The 19,048-nt window shown below is 45.2% G+C and overlaps 1 protein-coding gene across 1 annotated transcript in view; it reads right to left on the minus strand.

Moving 5' to 3' along the window:
• LOC145349481 (cilium assembly protein DZIP1-like) overlaps positions 1-19,048 on the minus strand; it is a 390,694-nt gene that overhangs the window by 77,678 nt on the left and 293,968 nt on the right. The window contains exon 12 of the mRNA XM_080198019.1: positions 10,270-10,412. Within this exon, the coding sequence (XP_080054145.1) occupies positions 10,270-10,412 (143 nt within the window). The remainder of the gene's footprint in view (positions 1-10,269; positions 10,413-19,048) is intronic.

Below are 19,048 nucleotides of genomic sequence, written 5' to 3' on the forward strand. Positions count from 1 at the left end.
TGGTTGCCGCATTATAAGAAGGATGTGGAGGCATTGGAAAGAGTGCAGAGGTTGTTTACCAGGATGTTGCCTGTTATGGTGGGAAGGTCTTATGAGGAAAGGCTGAGGTACTTGAGGTTGTTTTTGTTAGAAAGAAGAAAGTTGAGAGGTGACCTAATTGAGGCATACAAGATAATCAGAGGGTTAGATAGGGTGGATAGTGAGAGACTTTTTCTTCGGATGGTGATGGCTAACACGAGGGGACATAGCTTTAAATTGAGGGGTGGTAATTATAGGACGGATGTCAGAGGTAGGTTCTTTACTCAGAGGGTAGTAAGGGCATGGAATGCCTTCCTGCAGCAGTTGTGGACTTGCCAACTTTAAGGGCATTCAAATGGTCAGTGGATAGGCATATGGTTAACATTGGAATAGTTTAGGTTAGAGGGCCATTAGATTGGTTCCACTGGTCGGTGCGACATCGAGGGCTGAAGGGCTTGTACTGCGCTGTAATGTTCTATGTTCTATGGAGGGGCAGCACTGAGGGGGTCCTGGGCTGGCCAGTGACTGAGCTGGCCAGCAAATGGGGAGCCTGACAGATCGGGACCACTGCGCAAGCACAGAGTTCCAGAACTGTCAGACTCTGGCGTGAATAGGCCCCAACCCCCTGGGGTTTTAACGAGATTCACAATTGTGATCTGCCCACAGAATGGGGGGATTCAAGTGCGAAGTTGAACTGAGAAAACAGTCATGATCTAGGGTGTATAGATAGTTTGAGTCATGTTGAGATCAAAAAGGCGGAAGTTTAGGGGGGTCTTGAGAAACATTAAGGCAGACATGCCCCCAAGGCCTGATGGGATATATCCCAAAATACTGAGAAAGGCAAGGGAAGAAATTGCAGATAGTATAACATGAACATGGGTTCATGTCACAAGGAAGTGATGAAGATGATTAATGAGGATAGGGCAGTGGATGTTGTCTACTTGGACTTCAGTAAGGCCTTTGACAAGGTCCCTGACGGCAGATGGGTGCAGAAGGTGAAGTTGCATGGGATCAGAGTTGAGCTGGCAAGGTGGATACAGAATTGGCTCGGTCACAGAAGACAGAGGGTAGCAGTGGAATGGAGGGCTGTGACAAGTGGCGTTCCTCAGGAATCAGTGCTGAGATCTTTGCTCTTTGTAATATATATAAATGATTTGGAGGAAAATGTAACTGGTTTGATTAGTAAGTTTGTAGACCACACAAAGATTGGTGGATTTGCGAATAGCGATGAGGACCATCAGAGGATACAGCAGGATATAGATTGGATGGAGAATTGGTCGGAAAGATGGAAGATGGAGATAATCTGGACAAATGTGAGGTAATGCAATTTAAAAGGTCTAATACAGAGAGGAAATATACAGTAAATGGCAGAACCCTTAAGAGTATTGATAGGCAGAGGGATCTGGGTGTACAGATACACAAGTCATTGAAAGTGGCAACACAGATGGAGAAGGTAGTCAAGAAAGCTTGCAGCATGTTTGCCGTCATCGGCTGAGGCATTGAGTTTAAGAATTGGCAAATCATGTTGCAGCTTTATAGAATCTTAGTTAGGCTGCACTTGGAAAATAGTGTTCAATTCTGGTCACCACACTACCAGAAGAATGCAGAGGCTTTGGAGAGGGTACAGAAAACATTTACCTGGATATTGCCTGGCATGGAGGGCATTAGCTATGGAGGTTGGAGAAATTTGATTTGTTCTCACTGGAACGACAGAAGCTGAGGGTCGATCTGATAGAAGTCTACAAGAATATGAGGGGCATGGACAGAATGGATATTCAGAAGCTTTTTCCCAGAGTGGAAGAGTCAATGACCAGGAGGCATAGGTTCAAGGTGTGAGGGGCAAGGTTTAAAGGCGATATTTGAGGCAAGTCTTTTGCACAGAGGGTGGTAGGTGCCTGGAACTCACTGCCGGGGAAGGCCGTGGAAGCAGATACGATGGTGACTTTTAATAGATGTGGACAAATACATGATTAGGATGGGAATAGAGAGATATGGTCTCCAGAAGTCAGGCAGCATGGTCAGTGCAGGCTTGGAGGACCGAAAGGCCTGTTCCTGAGGTGTAATTTTCTTTGTTCTTTGTTCTTTAGAACAGTTTTCCCATCAATTCAGCACTTCTTGGAGAATCGCCCCTAACGTTTCAGGTCTGGATGATCCTTTATCAGATCACCAATTTAATATGATCAGTCAGGTTGTCTGGTTAAATTTCAATCAATGCTTGGAAATTAACATTATCAATCATCATGAAATGGTGCATTCTTCGGGGCAACGCCTCCAGCAATAAGAATCCAATTGCACTCCCTTTTCATATGGTAAAAAATGTTGGGGGTGATAGTCCCAAAAAAATTCTAAGTGTCAAATTGGCTTAAAAACAGGAGTAAATCTCACTGGTTTTTTTCAGCAGGTGTTTCAAAGTGAATCTCCTACGTTTTGTGTACTACAGATTGCACTAGTGTAAATCTCATGGAAGGTCAGTGGTTAGGGCCTATTCCCGTTAAAGAGACCAGCAGCATAGCGCTGAGCAGGCCACTACGCATGCGCCAATCTGTTAGCAGCGGGATGGGTACATTTGCACTGGCTCCCCACCGCTGGCCTCCCAATCACTGGTGAGCTCCGCAACTCCCACATTGTTGCACCTCCAACATCCCCATGACCTGGCCCCCCCCTGATGTGACCAGGCCAGCCTTGCACCCCGTAGCTCACCTTGATCTCCCCCCATATACTGTGCAGCCCCGATCCACCTAGCCCCCACCACCCCCCAAACCGGCAATGCCAACACCCACACCCCCAGAGTCCCGACCTTTCCAGCATCCCCACCACACCAAACTGATGCCCAGCCCTGAGCACCAGCCTCCCTCCCTGTCACTCAGCATGAGTGCAGAGTGGCAGCGGACCCACTACCCCAGCAATCACCCTTCAGAGACCCTGCCCCAGTTACGGCCTGCTCCCCTCATTAGGCCCTGTCTTCTTGACACTCCCAATGCCTAGTGGGCTGTGCCATGATGCCACCTGGGCAGTGCGGCTTTGCCCTTTGGGCAGTGCCAAGAGTCCAGGCTGGCAATGTCCAGGGGCAGCCCCTGGCACCCAACGTTCTTGGGGACCTCGATTGCCCTCCGATCCAGTAGAGGCAGATGTGGGACTTCACTGAAGCAATCTGGGAGAAGTTGGCCCAGCAACATCTATGAAGAAGTGGGAAGCAAAAGAACCCCTCCAGTGATAAACAGAAAGAAGAGCATCTGATAGAGGTAACTGAGGAACTTCACTGGAGCAACAGCAACCATAGACACATCTGAGGTACTTCTCTGGAGCATTCTGAAGATCTGGTGTCAAGGAGTGGTAAGCCCGAAATACTACATCAGAGTTTCCCTCCTTCCTCTTCTAACCAAAAAAAAGGGCACCGTGAGGAGGTAGAAGGTAAGAATCATAGAACCCTACAGTGCAGAAAGAGACCCTTCGTCCCATCAAGTCTGCACCGACCACAATCCCACTCAGGCGCTACCCCCATATCCCTACATATTTTACCCGCTAATCCCTCTAATTTAAGCATCCTAGTACACTAAGGGGCAATTTTTATCATGGCCAGTCAACCTAACCCGCACATCTTTGGACTGTGGGAGGAAACCGGAGAACCCAAAGGAAACCCACGCAGACACGAGGAGAATGTGCAAACTCCACACAGACAGTGACCCGAGCCAGGAATCAAACCCAGGTTCCTGGAGCTGTGAAGCAACAGTGCTACCATGCTGCCCTAACAATAGAGCCAGCCATGGTGCCATTGCTCTGACTGCTGCTGCTGTTATCCTCTAATAAACCATCCCCCGCAGCAGTATCCGAAATGGTATACTTGTTAGAGACAAGGAACGACCACAGAGGATTCCTGCACTGACTGCTTTAGAGAATTTAATAAATCTTCTTAAATAATTGAATTGATGATAGAGATGTCGGTGAGTAGAGTTAAGTGCTGCACGTAGATGTGGGAGGTCCATGACGCTTCCAGCGTCTCGGACGACTACATCTGCAGGAAGTACACCTAATTGCAGCTCCTTACAGACCATATAGACAGGTTGGAGCAGCAGTTGGATGCACTTAGGAACATGAAGATGGCAAAAAGCATCATAGATAGGAGGTTTAGAGACTTGGATCACATCCAAGGTGCAGGCAGATACCTGGGTGACTGCTCAAAAGGGGAGGCAGTCAGTGCAGGAATCCCCTATGGTCGTTCCCTTCTCTGACAAGTATACCATTTCAGATACTGCTGGGGGGGGATGGTCAACTAGTGGATAACAGCAGCAGCAGTCAGAGCAGTGGCACCAAGGCTGGCTCTATTGTTAAGCAACGAGGACAAACAGCAGTAGAGCAATAGTTATAGGGGGCTCTGTAGTTAGGGGTGCAGATAGGCACTTCTGTGGAAGTGAAAGAGACTCCAGGTTGCCTCCCTGGTGTCAGAGTCCAGGATGCCTCTGAACAGGCAGAAAGAATTCTGAAGGGGGCGAGTGAACAGTCAGAGATTGTGGTACATAATGGTACTAATGACATAGGTAGGAAGAGTGATGAGATTCTGCAGCTGCAGTTTAGGGAGTTAGGTAGAAAGTTAAAAAGCAGAAACTCCAGGGTTGTAATCTCAGGATTACTCCCTGTGCCATGTGCCAGTGAGGCTACAAATAGGAAGATAATACAGCTCAACACATGGCTAAATAGCTGGTGTAGGAGGGAGAGTTTCAGATATCTGGACCGTTTGGATCTCTTCCGGGGCAGGTGGACTTATACAAAAAAGACAGGTTGCAACTAAACTGAAGAGGCATAAATAATCCACAAAGGCATGGGGAGAACGTGCAAATTCCACACAGATAGTGACCCAAGTGAGGAATCGAATCCGCGTCTCTGGCATTGTGAGGCAGCAGTGATGACCACTGCAGCACCGTGCTGCCTGTGATTTGATTAGTGGGCATGGGACTGAAATCTCCTGGCACACTATTGTCGCTGGGAAGCTCGTGGCCTGATCCCGGTGGAATGAACAAAGAGCAAAGAAAATTACAACACTGGAACAGGCCCTTGAGCCCTCCAAGCCTGCAGCAACCATGCTGCCTGACTGAACTAACGCTACACTGCCAGGGACCATACCCCTTTATTTCCAGCCTATTCACGTATTTGTCAAGACGTCCTTTAAAAGTCATTATCGTATCTGCTTCCACTACCTCCTCCGGCAGCGAGTTGCAGGCACCCACCGCCCTCTTGTTAAAATACCTGCCTCATACATCTCCCTTAAACCTTGTCCCTTACACCTTAAACCTATGCCCTCTGGTAGTTGACTCTTTCACCCTGGGAAAAAGCTTCTGACAATCCACTGTGTCCATGCCCCTCCTAATCTTCTATCAAATCGCCCCTGAACCTCCATTGTTCCAGCGAAAACAAATCAAGTTTCTCCAACCTCTTCTCAAATCTAATGTCCTCTGTACCAGGCAATATCCTGGTAAATCTTTTCTGTACCTCTCCAAAGCATCCACATCCTTCTGGTAGTGTGATGACTAGAATTGAACACTATATTCTAAGTGCAGTCTAACTAAGGTTCTATAAAGCTGCAACATGACTTGCCAATTCTTAAACTCAGTGCCTTGGCTAATGAAGGCAAACGTGTTGTATGCCTTTTTGACTACCTTCTCCACCTGCATTGCCACTTTCAGTGACTGTGTACACCCAGATCCCTCTGCCTATCAGTATTCTTAAGAGTTCTGCCATTTACTGTATACTTCCTCTCTGTATTAGACCTTTCAAAATACATTGCCACACATTTGTCTAGATTATCTCCATCTTCCATCTCTCTGCTCAAGTTTCCAGCTGATCTATATTCTGCTGTATACTTTGATGGTCATTGCTATCTGCAAATCCACTAACCTTTGTGTCATCCACAAACTTACTAATCAAACCAGTTACATTTTCTTCCAAATCATTTATATGTATTACAAACAGCAAAGATCCCTGAGGAATGCCACTTGTCATAGCCCTCCATTCAGAAACGCACCCTTCCACTGCTACCCTCTGTCTTCTATGACTGAGCCAGTTCTGTATCTATCTTGCCTGCTCACGTCTGATCCCATGCAACTTCACCTTCTGTACCAGTCTGCCATGGGGGACCTTGTCAAAGGCCTTACTGAAGTCCATGTAGACAAAATCCACTGCCCTACTTTGGTAGGAAGAATGGTAGGAAGGACTATTACTTACGGGGCGAAAAACTGCAGCAGGCGACGGTGCAGAGGGACCTCGGGGTCCTTGTGCATGAGTCGCAAAAACCCAGCTTGCAGGTGCAGCAGGTGGTCAGGAAGGCGAATGGGATGCTGGCCTTCATAGCGAGGGGGATTGAATATAAAAGTAGGGAGGTCTTGCTGCAGCTGTATAGGGCATTGGTGAGGCCGTAGCTGGAGTACTGTGTGCAGTTTTGGGTGCCGCACCTGCGCAAAGATATTTTGGCCTTGGAGGGAGTGCAGAGGAGGTTTACCAGGCTGATACCGGAGTTGAAGGGGTTGAGCTATGAGGAGAGGCTGAATAAACTGGGCTTGTACTCGTTAGAGTTTAGAAGAATGAGGGGAGATCTCATTGAGACGTATAAGATGATGAATGGGATGGATAGGATAGAGGTGGAAAGACTCTTCCCGCTCAAAAAAGACAGTAGGACTAGGGGGCACAGCCTCAAGATAAAAGGGGGGCGGTTTAGAACGGAGTTGAGGAGGAACTTCTTCACTCAAAGGGTGGTGAATCTCTGGAATTCTCTGCCCGTTGAAGCGGTGGAGGCTGCCTCGCTAAATATTTTTAAGACGCGGGTTGATGGGTTTTTGATAGGAGAGGGGATTAAGGGTTATGGGGAGAGGGCGGGAAAGTGGAACTGAGCAGCGACAGATCAGCCATGATCTTATTGAATGGCGGGGCAGGCTCGAAGGGCTGGATGGCCTACTCCTGCCCCTATTTCTTATGTTCTTATGTTCTACGCTCTTCGTTACTTTCTCAAAAAACTCGATCAAGTTAGTGAATCATGATCTCCCCTTCACAAAACCATGTTGCCCCTCATTAATACATCCACTTATTTCCAAGTGGGAGTAAATCCTATCTCGAAAAGTCTTCTCCAATGATTTCCCTATCACTGGCTCATCGGCCTGTAATTAGCTGGATTATCCTTGTTACCTTTTCAAATAAAGAAACAACATTAGCTATTCTCCAATCTTCTGGGACCTTCCCTGTAGCCAGTAAGGATATAAAGATTTCTCTCAAGGCCCCACCAATTTCTTCCCTTGCCTCTCACAGTATTCTGTAGTATATTCCATCAAGCCCTGGGGACTTGTGTACCTTAATGTTTCTCAAGACCCCCAATACCTCCTTTTTGTTCTCAACATGAATCAAATATCTACACATCCTTTCCCAGGCTCATCATCCATCAAGTCCTTCTCTTTGGTGAATACTGATGCAAAGTACTTATTTAATACCTCATCCATTTCCTCTGGCTCTACGCATTGATTCCCTCCCTTGTCCTTGAGCAGGCCAACCTTCTTCCTGGCTACCCTCTTGCTCTTTCTGTGTATATAAAAAGCCTTGGGATTTTCTTTAATCCTGCTGGCCAATGCTTTATCATGACCCCCTTTAACCCTCCTTACTGCTTGCTTAAGTTTCTTCCTACTTTCCTTGTATTCCCTGGAGCATAGAAGAATGAGGGGAGATTTGATAGAGGTGTATAAAATTATGATGGGTATAGATAGAGTGAATGCAAGCAGGCTTTTTCCATTGAGGCTAGGGGAGAAAAAAAACTAGAGGACATGGGTTAAGGGTGAAGGGGGAAAAGTTTAAAGGGAATATTGGGGGGGGTGGGTTCTTCATACAGAGAGTGGTGGGAGTGTGGAATGAGCTGCCAGATGAAGTGGTAAATGCAGGCTCACTTTTATCATTTAAGAAAAACTTGGACAGGTACCTGGATGAGAGGGGTGTGGAGAGATATGGTCCAGGTGCAGGTCAGTGGGACAAGGCAGAAAAATGGTTCGGCATGGCCAAAAAGGGCCAAAAGGCCTTTTTCTGTGCTGCAATGTTCTATGATTCTATGGTTCTATTCCACACTTGCTTCGTATGTAAAAAAAAACATGCCTTTCAAATCTCCTTTAAATTTCCCGCTTTTACCTTAAACCTATGTTCCCTAGGAATTGAAATTTCTACCATGAGACAAAGACACCATGCCTCTCATTATTTTGTAAACTTCCATCAGGTTGTCCCTCTACTCTGGCATTCCAGTGAGAACAAACACATTGTCCATTCTCTCCTCAAAGCTAATACCCTCCAAATCAAGCAATTAACCTGGTAAACCTGGTACCCTCTCCAGTATCCACATCGTTCTGGTAGTGTGGCGACCAGAACAATACCCAATATTCCAACTAAACCTCTATACAGCTATACAACATGACTTGCCAATTTTAATACTCTATGCCCTGATTGATGAAGGTAAGCATGCATTAACTTCCTTGACCACCTTATCCACTTGTGTTGCCACTTTCAGGCAACTGTGGACCTGTGCATCAAGTCCCTCAGTATGTTAGTGCTTCTAAGGGTTCTGCCATTTACTGTACACTTTCCTCCTTCACTAGACCTTCCAAAATGCATTACCTTGCATTTTTCCAGATTAAATTCCATCTGCCATTTCTTAACCCAAGTCTCCAGCCTATATTTGTCTTGCTGTACCCTTTGGCAATTCTCCTCGCTATCCGCAGCTCCTCCAATCTTTGTGCCACCTGTAGACTTACTAATGAGACCACTGACATTCTCCTCCATATCATTTATATACGTGACAAACAACAGAGATCCCAGCACTGATCCTTGCAGAACACCATTGGTCGCAGATCCCCAGTCAGAAAAGCACCCTTCCACCGCTACTCTCTGTCTTCTGTGACAAAGCCAGTTCAGGATCCATCTTACTAGCTCACCATGGATGCAATGTGACTTCATCTTCTGTATCAGCCTGACATGAGAAACCTAGTCAAAGACCTTGCAGAAGTCCATGTAGACCGCCCTGCCATCATCAACCATCTTTGTTACTTGCTCAAAAACCTCAATCAACTTTGTGGGACATGACCTCCCACGTACAAAACCATGCTCCCAATCACCAATAAGTCCATATTTTTCCAAATCCTGTCCCTAAGAATCTTTTCCAACAATTTCCCTATCACTGATGCAAGGCTCACTAGCCTGTAATTTTCTGGATTATCCCTGTGCTCTTCTAAAACAAAGGAACAACACTGGTTTTTCTCCAGTCCTCTGGACCTTTCTGTGACTAAAGAGGATAGAAAGGTTATGTACAAGACCCCAGCAATTTCCTCCCTTGCCTTCCTCAGTATTCTGGAATAGATCCCATCAGGTCCCAGGGACTTGTTTGCCTTAATACTTTTGAAAACACCCAATATCTCTTCCTCTTTGATATCGCCATTTCCTAGAATATCAACATACTTCTCTAGATTCACTATCCACCACATCCTTCTCTTTTGTAAATGCTAAGGACCTCAACCATATTCTTGATTTTGATTTGATTTGATTTATTATTGTCACATGTTTTAAAATACAATGAAAAGTATTGTTTCTTGCGCACTATACAGACAAAGCATACTATTCACAGAGAAGGAAACAAGAGCATACAGAATGTAGTGTTACAGTCATCACTAGGGTGTAGAGAAAGATCAACTTAATGCAAGGCAAGTCCATTCAAAAGTCTGACAGCAGCAGAGAAGAAATTGTTCTTGAGTCAGTTGGCACGTGACCTCAGACTTTTGTATCTTTTTCCTGAAAGAAGAAGATTGAAGAGAGAATGTCTGGGGTGCATGGGTCCTCAATTATGCTGGCTGCTTTGCCAAGACAGCGGGAGTCAGTGGATGTGAGGCTGGTTTGCAAGATGGATTGGGCTACATTAACGACCTTTTGTAGCTCCTTACTGTCTTGAGCAGAGCAGGAGCCATACCAAGCTGTGGTACAACCAGAAAGAATGCTTTCTATGGTGCATCTGTAAATGTTGGCGAAAGTCGTAGCTGACTTGCCAAATTTCCTTAGTCTTCTGAGAAAGTAGAGGCATTGGTGAGCTTTCTCCGGCTCCACGCATCAATTCCCTCCTTTGCCAATGAGTGGGGGCAAAATACAATATTCAGGCTGAATTTTTAACATGCTGTACTAATAATTCTGCAAAACATTCCAGTTAAGATAGCATTTTCTAATTTAATATATGCACATAAAAATACTTACTGGTTTTATCCCTAGCGTTTCTAATTTTTCTGCCAAATTGTGTTCCACTATTTTGTGTAATTCCTTCACCAGATTTGGATTTTTGTTTAAAACTTTTCTAACGTCTTTATTGCATGTCGATACTTCTGGTAGATTTTTCATATCTGGAAAAAAATTATAATTGTTACTCAAATTGTTCACAGTTTGCCAGACAAACACATTGGGGAGTGCAATTTTAATTGGTAGATTGTGAGGTTTTGGATGCGGTCAAAACCAGCAAAAATAAGAACCTGGCTCCAACCCATTGACTTTGGCATTTAGTGAGCAAGCTAGATTACTCGTGCCACCTTGGGAGTGGTGGGTTTCCTAGTAACGTGTAGGAATTGCTCAATTATGGTAAGATATTTCGGTTGGGTGGTTTACAGCATGGTTTACAGCATACAAAAATATGAATTAGGAGAAAGAACAGGCCATTTAGCTTCTTAAGCCTGCTCCGCCATTCACTCATGGCTGATCTGATTGTAACCTGAATCCTATATTCAGACAATTATGGAATCATAGAATCTATGGCATGGAGAGAGGCCCTTCGGTTCAACCTGGTCCATGCCAACCAAAAAGCTCACCGAAGCTAACTCCATTTGCCTGCATTTGGCCTATGTCCCTCTAAACCTTGCCTATTCATGGTATTATGTATCAGTCCACTTCCCCAGGTGATGAAGATCCTGCTGCAATTTTTGATAACCTTCCTCACTGTCTACAATATCATCTATTTTAGTGTCAGTTTAACGGTTAGTTTAGCGTCTGTGGTAGGTAAAATGTTAGAATCCGTCATTAAGGAGGAAATTGCGAGGCATCTTGAAGGGAATTGCTTGATAGGGCAGACGCAACATGGTTTCATTAAAGGGAAGTCGTGTCTGACAAATTTACTGGAGTTCTATGAGGATGTGTCTAGGGCGGTGGATAGAGGAGAGCCGGTGGATGTGGTCTTTCTGGATTTTCAGAAGGCGTTTGATAAGGTACCTCACAAGAGGTTACTGCAGAAGGTCAGAGGACATGGAGTTGGGGGTAGGGTGTTGGCGTGGATAGAGGATTGGTTGTCAAATAGGAGGCAGAGAGTGGGGGTCAATGGGTGCTATTCGGATTGGCGGTTGGTGACTAGTGGGGTGCCCCAGGGGTCGGTGCTGGGGCCTCAGCTATTTACCATTTATATAGATGATCTGGAGGAGGGAACCGAGTGTAGGGTGTCGAAATTTGCTGATGACACCAAGATTGGGGGAAAGGCAAATTGTGCGGAGGGTGTGGAGAGTCTGCAGAAGGATCTAGATAGGCTGGGTGAATGGGCCAGGAAATGGCAAACGGAATTTAATGTTGGCAAGTGTGAGGTGGTCCACTTTGGTAGGAAGAATGGTAGGAAGGACTATTACTTACGTGGCGAAAAACTGCAGCAGGCGACGGTGCAGAGGGACCTCGGGGTCCTTGTGCATGAGTCGCAAAAACCCAGCCTGCAGGTGCAGCAGGTGGTCAGGAAGGCGAATGGGATGCTGGCCTTCATAGCGAGGGGGATTGAATATAAAAGTAGGGAGGTCTTGCTGCAGCTGTATAGGGCATTGGTGAGGCCGCAGCTGGAGTACTGTGTGCAGTTTTGGGCGCCGCACCTGCGCAAGGATATTTTGGCCTTGGAGGGAGTGCAGAGGAGGTTTACTAGGCTGATACCGGAGTTGAGGGGGTTGAGCTATGAGGAGAGGCTGAATAAACTAGGCTTGTACTCGTTAGAGTTTAGAAGAATGAGGGGAGATCTCATTGAGACGTATAAGATGATGAATGGGATGGATAGGATAGAGGTGGAGAGACTCTTCCCGCTCAAAAAAGACAGTAGGACTAGGGGGCACAGCCTCAAGATAAAGGGGGGGCGGTTTAGAACGGAGTTGAGGAGGAACTTCTTCACTCAAAGGGTGGTGAATATCTGGAATTCTCTGCCCGTTGAAGTGGTGGAGGCTGCCTCGCTAAATATTTTTAAGAAGCGGGTTGATGGGTTTTTGATAAGAGAGGGGATTAAGGGTTATGGGGAGAGGGCGGGAAAGTGGAACTGAGCCACGACAGATCAGCCATGATCTTATTGAATGGCGGGGCAGGCTCGAAGGGCCAGATGGCCTACTCCTGCTCCTATTTCTTATGTTCTTATGTCATCTGCAAACTTACTGATCAAGCCTTGCACATTCTCATCCAAATCGTTGATACAGATAACAAACAGCAAACCTTGGAGGCACACCATTAGTCACACGCCTCCAGTCTGACAAGCATCTTTCCACCATAACTCTCTGCTTTCTACCATCAAGCCAATTGCATATCCAATTCCCAGCTTTTTCTGGATTCCATGTAACTTAACCTTCCAGACCAGCCTACCATGTGGAACTTTATTGAAGGCTTTACTGAGGTTTTACATTGGTTGTACAAGACATTGGTAAGGCCACATTTGGAATACTGTGTGCAGTTCTGGTCACCCTAGTATAGAAAAGATATTATTAAACTAGAAAGAGTGCAGAAAAGATTTACTAGCATGATACCTGGACTTGATGGTTTGAGTTATAAGGAGAGGCTGGAAAGGCTGGGACTTTTTTCTCTGGAGCATAGAGGCTGAGGGGTGATCTTATAGAGGTCTATAAATAATGAGGGGCACAGATCAGCTTGATAGTCAATATCTTTTCCCAGAGATAGGGGAGTCTAAAACTAGAGGGCATAGGTTTAAGGTGAGAGGGGAGAGATACAAAAGGGTCCAGAGGGGCAATTTTTTCACACCAAGTGTGGTGAGTGTCTGGAACAAGCTGCCAGACGTAGTAGTAGAGTTGGGTACAATTTTGTCTTTTAAAAAGCATTTAGACAGTTACATGGGTAAGATAGATATAGAGGGATATGGGCCAAATGCGGGAATTGGGACTAGCTTCGGGGTTTTAAAAAAAGGACGGCATGGACATGTTGGGCCAAATGACCTGTTTCCATACTATAAACCTCTATGACTCTAAGTCCACATAGACTAAGTCTACTGCCCTGCCCTCATCAACTTTCCTAGTCACTTCATTAAAAAGCTTTAACAAATTTGTAAGGCATGATCTCCCATGTACACAGCTATGGCTAACTACTCCTAATCAAATCCTGTCTTTCCAAATGCCTGTATATCTTATCCCTCAAAATCCTCTCTAGTAACTTACCCACCTAGATGTTAGCCTTACTGGTCTATAATTCCCAGGTTTTTCCTTGCAGTCTTTCTTAAATAAAGGCACAATATTTGCTGCCCTCCAGTCTTCTGGTACCACACGTGTGGCTAATGATGATGCAAATATCTCACCCACAACTCCCGCAAATTCTTCTGCAGCCTTATAAAGTGTTCTTGGATATATCTGGTCAGAGCCAGGAGATTTATCCACTTTCATACATTTTAATCATCTCCTCAACTGTAATGCGAAATGTCCCCAAAATATCACCACTAACTTTCCCAGGTTCCCAAACCTTCTTGTCTTCCTCCACAGTAAACACAGAGGAGAAATATTTAGTGAGAACCTCAACCATCTCCTGCTGTTCCACACGTGTCCACTTCGGTCCTTGAGGAGTCGTATTCTACTCTAGTTATTCTTTTTCCTTTAATATTTTTAAAGAATCTCTTTGTATTCACCTTAATCCACTCAGCCAAAACTACCATATGCTCCCTTTTTGCCCTCCTGATTTCCTTCTTGAGTGTACACCTGTATCCCTGTACACCTCCAGGGAATCCTTGATTCTAGCTACTTGTACCTGAGCCATGCCTCCCTTTTCCTTGCCAAAACCTCAATATGTTTTGTCATCTACGATTCCCTGCTTCTGCCAGCCTTGCCCTTCACCCTAACAGGAATATTTTGATCCTGAACTCTAGCTATTTCACTTTTAAAGGCCTCCTACTTGCCAGAGGTTCCTTTGCTCTCAAACAAGCTACTTTAATCAACCCTTGCAAGCTCCTGTCTAATTCCATTAAAGTTCATCTTTCACATCATTGTTAATCAACTATCTATCTAGCTCTGCCTTAAAAATATTCAAAGATTCTGCTTCCACTGCCTTTTGAGGAAGATATTTCAAGAAACTCATGACCCTCTGAGACTAAAATATTCTCCTCATCTCTGTCTTAAATGTGTGACACCTTATTTTTAAACAGTGACCCCTAATTTTAGATTCTCTGATAAGGAGAAACATCCTTTCCACATCCACCCTGTCAATACTCCTCAGAATCTTAAAGGTTTAAATCAAATTGCCTCTTATTCTATTTTTTAAAATTCATTTGTAGGACATAGGTATCACTGGCTGGCAGCATTTATTGCCCATTCCTAGTTGCTCTTGAGAAGGTGGTGATGAGCTGCCTTCTTGAATCACTACAGTCCATGCGCTGTGGGTTGACCCACAATGCATTAGGAAAAGAATTCCAGGATTTTGGCCCAGCAACTGCGAAGGAACAGTGATATATTTCCAAATCAGAATGGTGAGTGGTTTGGAGGGGAACTTGGAGGTCATGATGTTCCCATGTATGTGCTGCCCTTAACCTTCTAGATGAAGGTGGTCGTGGGTTTGGAAGGTGCTGTCTAAGGATCTTTGGTGAATTGCTGCAGTGCATCCTGTATATAGTTCACATTGCAGCTACTGAGTGTCGGTGCTGGAAGGAGTGGAAGTTTGTAGATGTGGTGGCAATCAAGTGGGCTGCTTTGTCCTGAATGGTGTCAAGCTTCTTGAGTGTTGTTGGATCTGCACCCATCCAGGCACATGGGGAGTATTCCATCACACTGGTACCTCGTACATGGTGGTTAGGCTTTGGGGAGTCAGAAGACGAGTTACTTGCTGCAGCATTCCTAACCTCTGATCTGCTCTTGTAGCCATTGTGTTTATGTGGTGAGTCCAGTTGAATTTTTATACGGCAGGTCCAGTTGAATTTTTGGTCAATAGTAACCCCAAAGAAGTTGACAGTGGGGGTTTCTGAGAAGTCACGAGCAGGTTATTTCTAAGCTAGTGCTGTCTGATGACTCTGTTGATGACCTCTTCCATTACTTTACTGATGACCAACAGTCGACTGATGGTGGGGGGGTTTATTGGCCAGGTTGGATTTGTCCTGCTTTTTTGTGTACAGGAGGTACCTGGGCAATTTTCCACTTTGTCGGGTCAATACTAGTGTTGTAACTGCACTGAAAGAGCTTGACGCATGGAGTGGCAAGTCCTGGAGCACAAGTCTTCAGTACTATTGCTGGAATTTTAGCAGGGCCCATTACCTTTGCAGTATCCAGTGCCTTCAACTGTTTCTTGATATCATGTGGAGTGAACCGAATTGGCTGGAGACTGGTATCTGAGATGTTGGAACCACAGAAGGAGGCCATGAGGCAGGGTATCTCCAATCAATAATACCCCCACACTGCCCTTGCAGCTTGGCTTGTCCCCAATCAGGACCCCAAGACCTCACAGTCGCATCCAGAACTGCCCCTTTGTTGTGGCTGCCTCCCACCCAGTTTGCAGCTCCCAACGATGAAGGGCATCTACTCAAGCTACTGTTTGAACGCAACCCAGCAAGAAGGAACCAGGAAGGAATGCCTTCTTAGCACGAGCAGATGCCTTCAGAGTAATGAGCACTCCCACACAGACAAGATAAGGATGTACAAACTCCATACAATCACCCAAGGCTGAAATTGAACCCACGTTCCTGGCGCCTTGAGGCAGCAGTGCTAACCATGCCATTCACTAAAATTAACAAAAGTGATATCATTCAGAACAGTTCCTGAAGATGGCAGTGTTAGCAGGCAAATAACTCACTGCATTGCGTACTATGTATAAGACTTTCTGATTTAGGAAGAAATCATTTAAATAAATCTTCCAGGATCCTCAATACAATAATTCTGGGAACTAGGCAGCAGATTAAAAAGTAGGACCTCAAAGGTTGCAATTTCGAGATTGATTTGAAACAGGCAGACAGTCACTCAACACCGGAATTGAACCCGGGGCTACGGCGCTGTGAAGCACAGTGTTAACCACTGTGCCACCATGATGAGTTAAGAGTGTGGATTGACACATAGAAGTGTGATATTGTTGCTATTATAGAAACATGGTTGAGGGAAAGGTCAGGATTGGCAACTCAAAATTCCGGGTGTAGGATCTTCAGGCAAGACAGGAAAGCAAAACAGGAGGTGATGTCCCCCAACCCCCTCCTTATCCAATGGTGACAGTGACCTTCGCACCCCCCCCACCCCTCCACCACCAACCCCACCCCAGCCCTGAGCTGCACTTGGCATTCTCCCTTTTGCTCCTTCTATCTTGGACTGCCTGGGAAGTATTGGTCACCTGAGCACTGACATCTGATATCCCCTTTGGAGGTGATGTTGCCAGGTTCGTGCTGGTGGAATGCTGTTGTAAACGACATCAGCGCGACATCATGCCAGCGCAAGCTGAATATTTGGTGCAGGTTCAATATCCAGACTGAATTCAAATTAGATTCCTGTCCTTCCCTGGCATGTTCCACATCACTCCGCTGGAAAGCTCAAAATCAAAAAACACGACCTTACTTTTCTGAACTGTCCGCATTTTGAGCCTGCACTGCCTTCCCCATGGATGGCGGCTGCAGGCTCAGGATCCCACCCCTACCTTTTCCTTTTCCATTACAAACTTAAATCATATTGTGTTGTGATTGCTATCACTAAAATGCTCCCCCTCTGCTACATCGAACACCTGTCTGACTTTGTTCTTCAGAAATAGATCCAACAATAGATCCTTATTGGACCTTCTATTTATTAGCATAAATGCTCTGCTGAATACATTTCAAGAAATCCACCCCCTCTAAACACTTTACATTATGACTATACCATTTAATGTTGGGGAATTTAAGATGCTCTATTATTATTATTAGAGGATCTTAATCCTCTATTATTATTGTTACAAAGCTCAGTGAATTGTCCATATATCTGCTCCTCTATTGCCCGCTGATTGTTTAGGTGCCTATGATACATTCTGAACAATGTGACTGCCCCCTTTTTATTCCTCAGCTGTACCCACAAAGCCTCATTTGAAGACCCTTCCAAGATATCGTCCCTCATTACTGCAGCAATTTACTCCTTAATGATGGAACATCACCTCCTGTTTTGCTTCCTGTCTTGCCTGAAGATCCTATACCCGGAATTTTGAGTTGCCAATCCTGACCTTTCCCTCAACCATGTTTCTATAATAGCAACAATATCACACTTCTATGTGTCAATCCACACTCTTAACTCATCATGGTGGCACAGTGGTTAACACTGTGCTTCACAGCGCCGTAGCCCCGGGTTCAATTCCGGTGTTGAGTGACTGTCTGCCTGTTTCAAATCAATCTCGAAATTGCAACCTCTGAGGTCCTACTTTTTAATCTGCTGCCTAGTTCCCAGAATTATTGTATTGAGGATCCTGGAAGATTTATTTAAATGATTTCTTCCTAAATCAGAAAGTCTTATACATAGTACGCAATGCAGTGAGTTATTTGCCTGCTAACACTGCCATCTTCAGGAACTGTTCTGAATGATATCACTTTTGTTAATTTTAGTGAATGGCATGGTTAGCACTGCTGTCTCAAGGCGCCAGGAACGTGGGTTCAATTTCAGCCTTGGGAGATTGTATGGAGTTTGTACATCCTTATCGTGTCTGTGTGGGTTTCCTCTGGGTGCTGTGGTTTCATCCCACAGTACAGGTAAGGTGGATTGGCTATAGTAAATTGCCCCTTAGTATCCAAAAGATGTGTAAGATGTTAGTAAGGTTACGGGGATATATCAGGGAATGGACTTGGGAGAGGCTCTGTCTGACAGTCGATGCAGACCTGAAGAGCGAAATAGTCTCCTTCTGCACTGTAGGGATTCTACGATTCTATGCATAATGTTAAAATAAAGTTACCTCTAAACAAGTAGGAGCTGCAACTGTCCACCCTAAGCCACAGCAGGGAGAACATGTTTCAGGTAGGGTGGTACCCCTACAGCCATTTAATGCCTATAGAATTGACTGAAGGCAAAACTTCTGCCCCTCACTTTGGAGAAAGTCCTGCCTCAGACAGCAGCTGAGCAATCTGATAGGATCTGGAGCATAAATGTATTCCCAGCAGTGGCAACTGGGAACCGTGACACTGCTGGGACTACAGAGCTGTTGGTCAAAGTGCTCATAGCCAAAGACCAGTTAAGCGCGGGAGTTTCATCATGGGGTCTAGAGGTGAAGCCCTGTGGTGTGTGGGGGAGGAGTTGGAAAGGTAGGGAGCATCTGGAAAGACCAGATTTTGGTTGACTGATTGGGAAAGGAGGACTGTGAGTGTGGCACCCCCTTTTTAAGCATACAAAAATGATTAACTCATGGACTATTTCCTGCCACTAACAATTATTCCCAGATCAGAATTTTATATAAATTTGACAGAAACTCCATTTTCTACGAACTGACTCTATGCTACTCAATGTCAATGTCTAAACCAGAGAGTTTTCAATCTTTGTGTCCTATTTAACCCTGAGAGAAGCTTCCAACATCTTATCCTCAGCCATGCATCTCCATCTCCATAAGACCGCCTCACCCCACCACTGGCTTAGTTATCTGATGCTGGAACCGTCGTCAATGTCTTTTTAACTTCTACACTTGACTATTCCAATGCTTCCTTGGCCAGCCTTTATGTTCTTCATAACCTTGAGTTTGTCTAAACTCTACTGATTCTATCTCAATCCCAATCTTGTTCTGCCAGAATTTCTGGGCTATATTGGCTCCCCTCCAGCAGTGCTGAATTTAAAATTATCTTAACCATATTCAA

Source organism: Carcharhinus amblyrhynchos, chromosome 10 (genome assembly GCF_965287045.1).
Source record: "Carcharhinus amblyrhynchos chromosome 10, sCarAmb.v2.hapA, whole genome shotgun sequence".
NCBI classification, from domain to species: domain Eukaryota; kingdom Metazoa; phylum Chordata; class Chondrichthyes; order Carcharhiniformes; family Carcharhinidae; genus Carcharhinus; species Carcharhinus amblyrhynchos.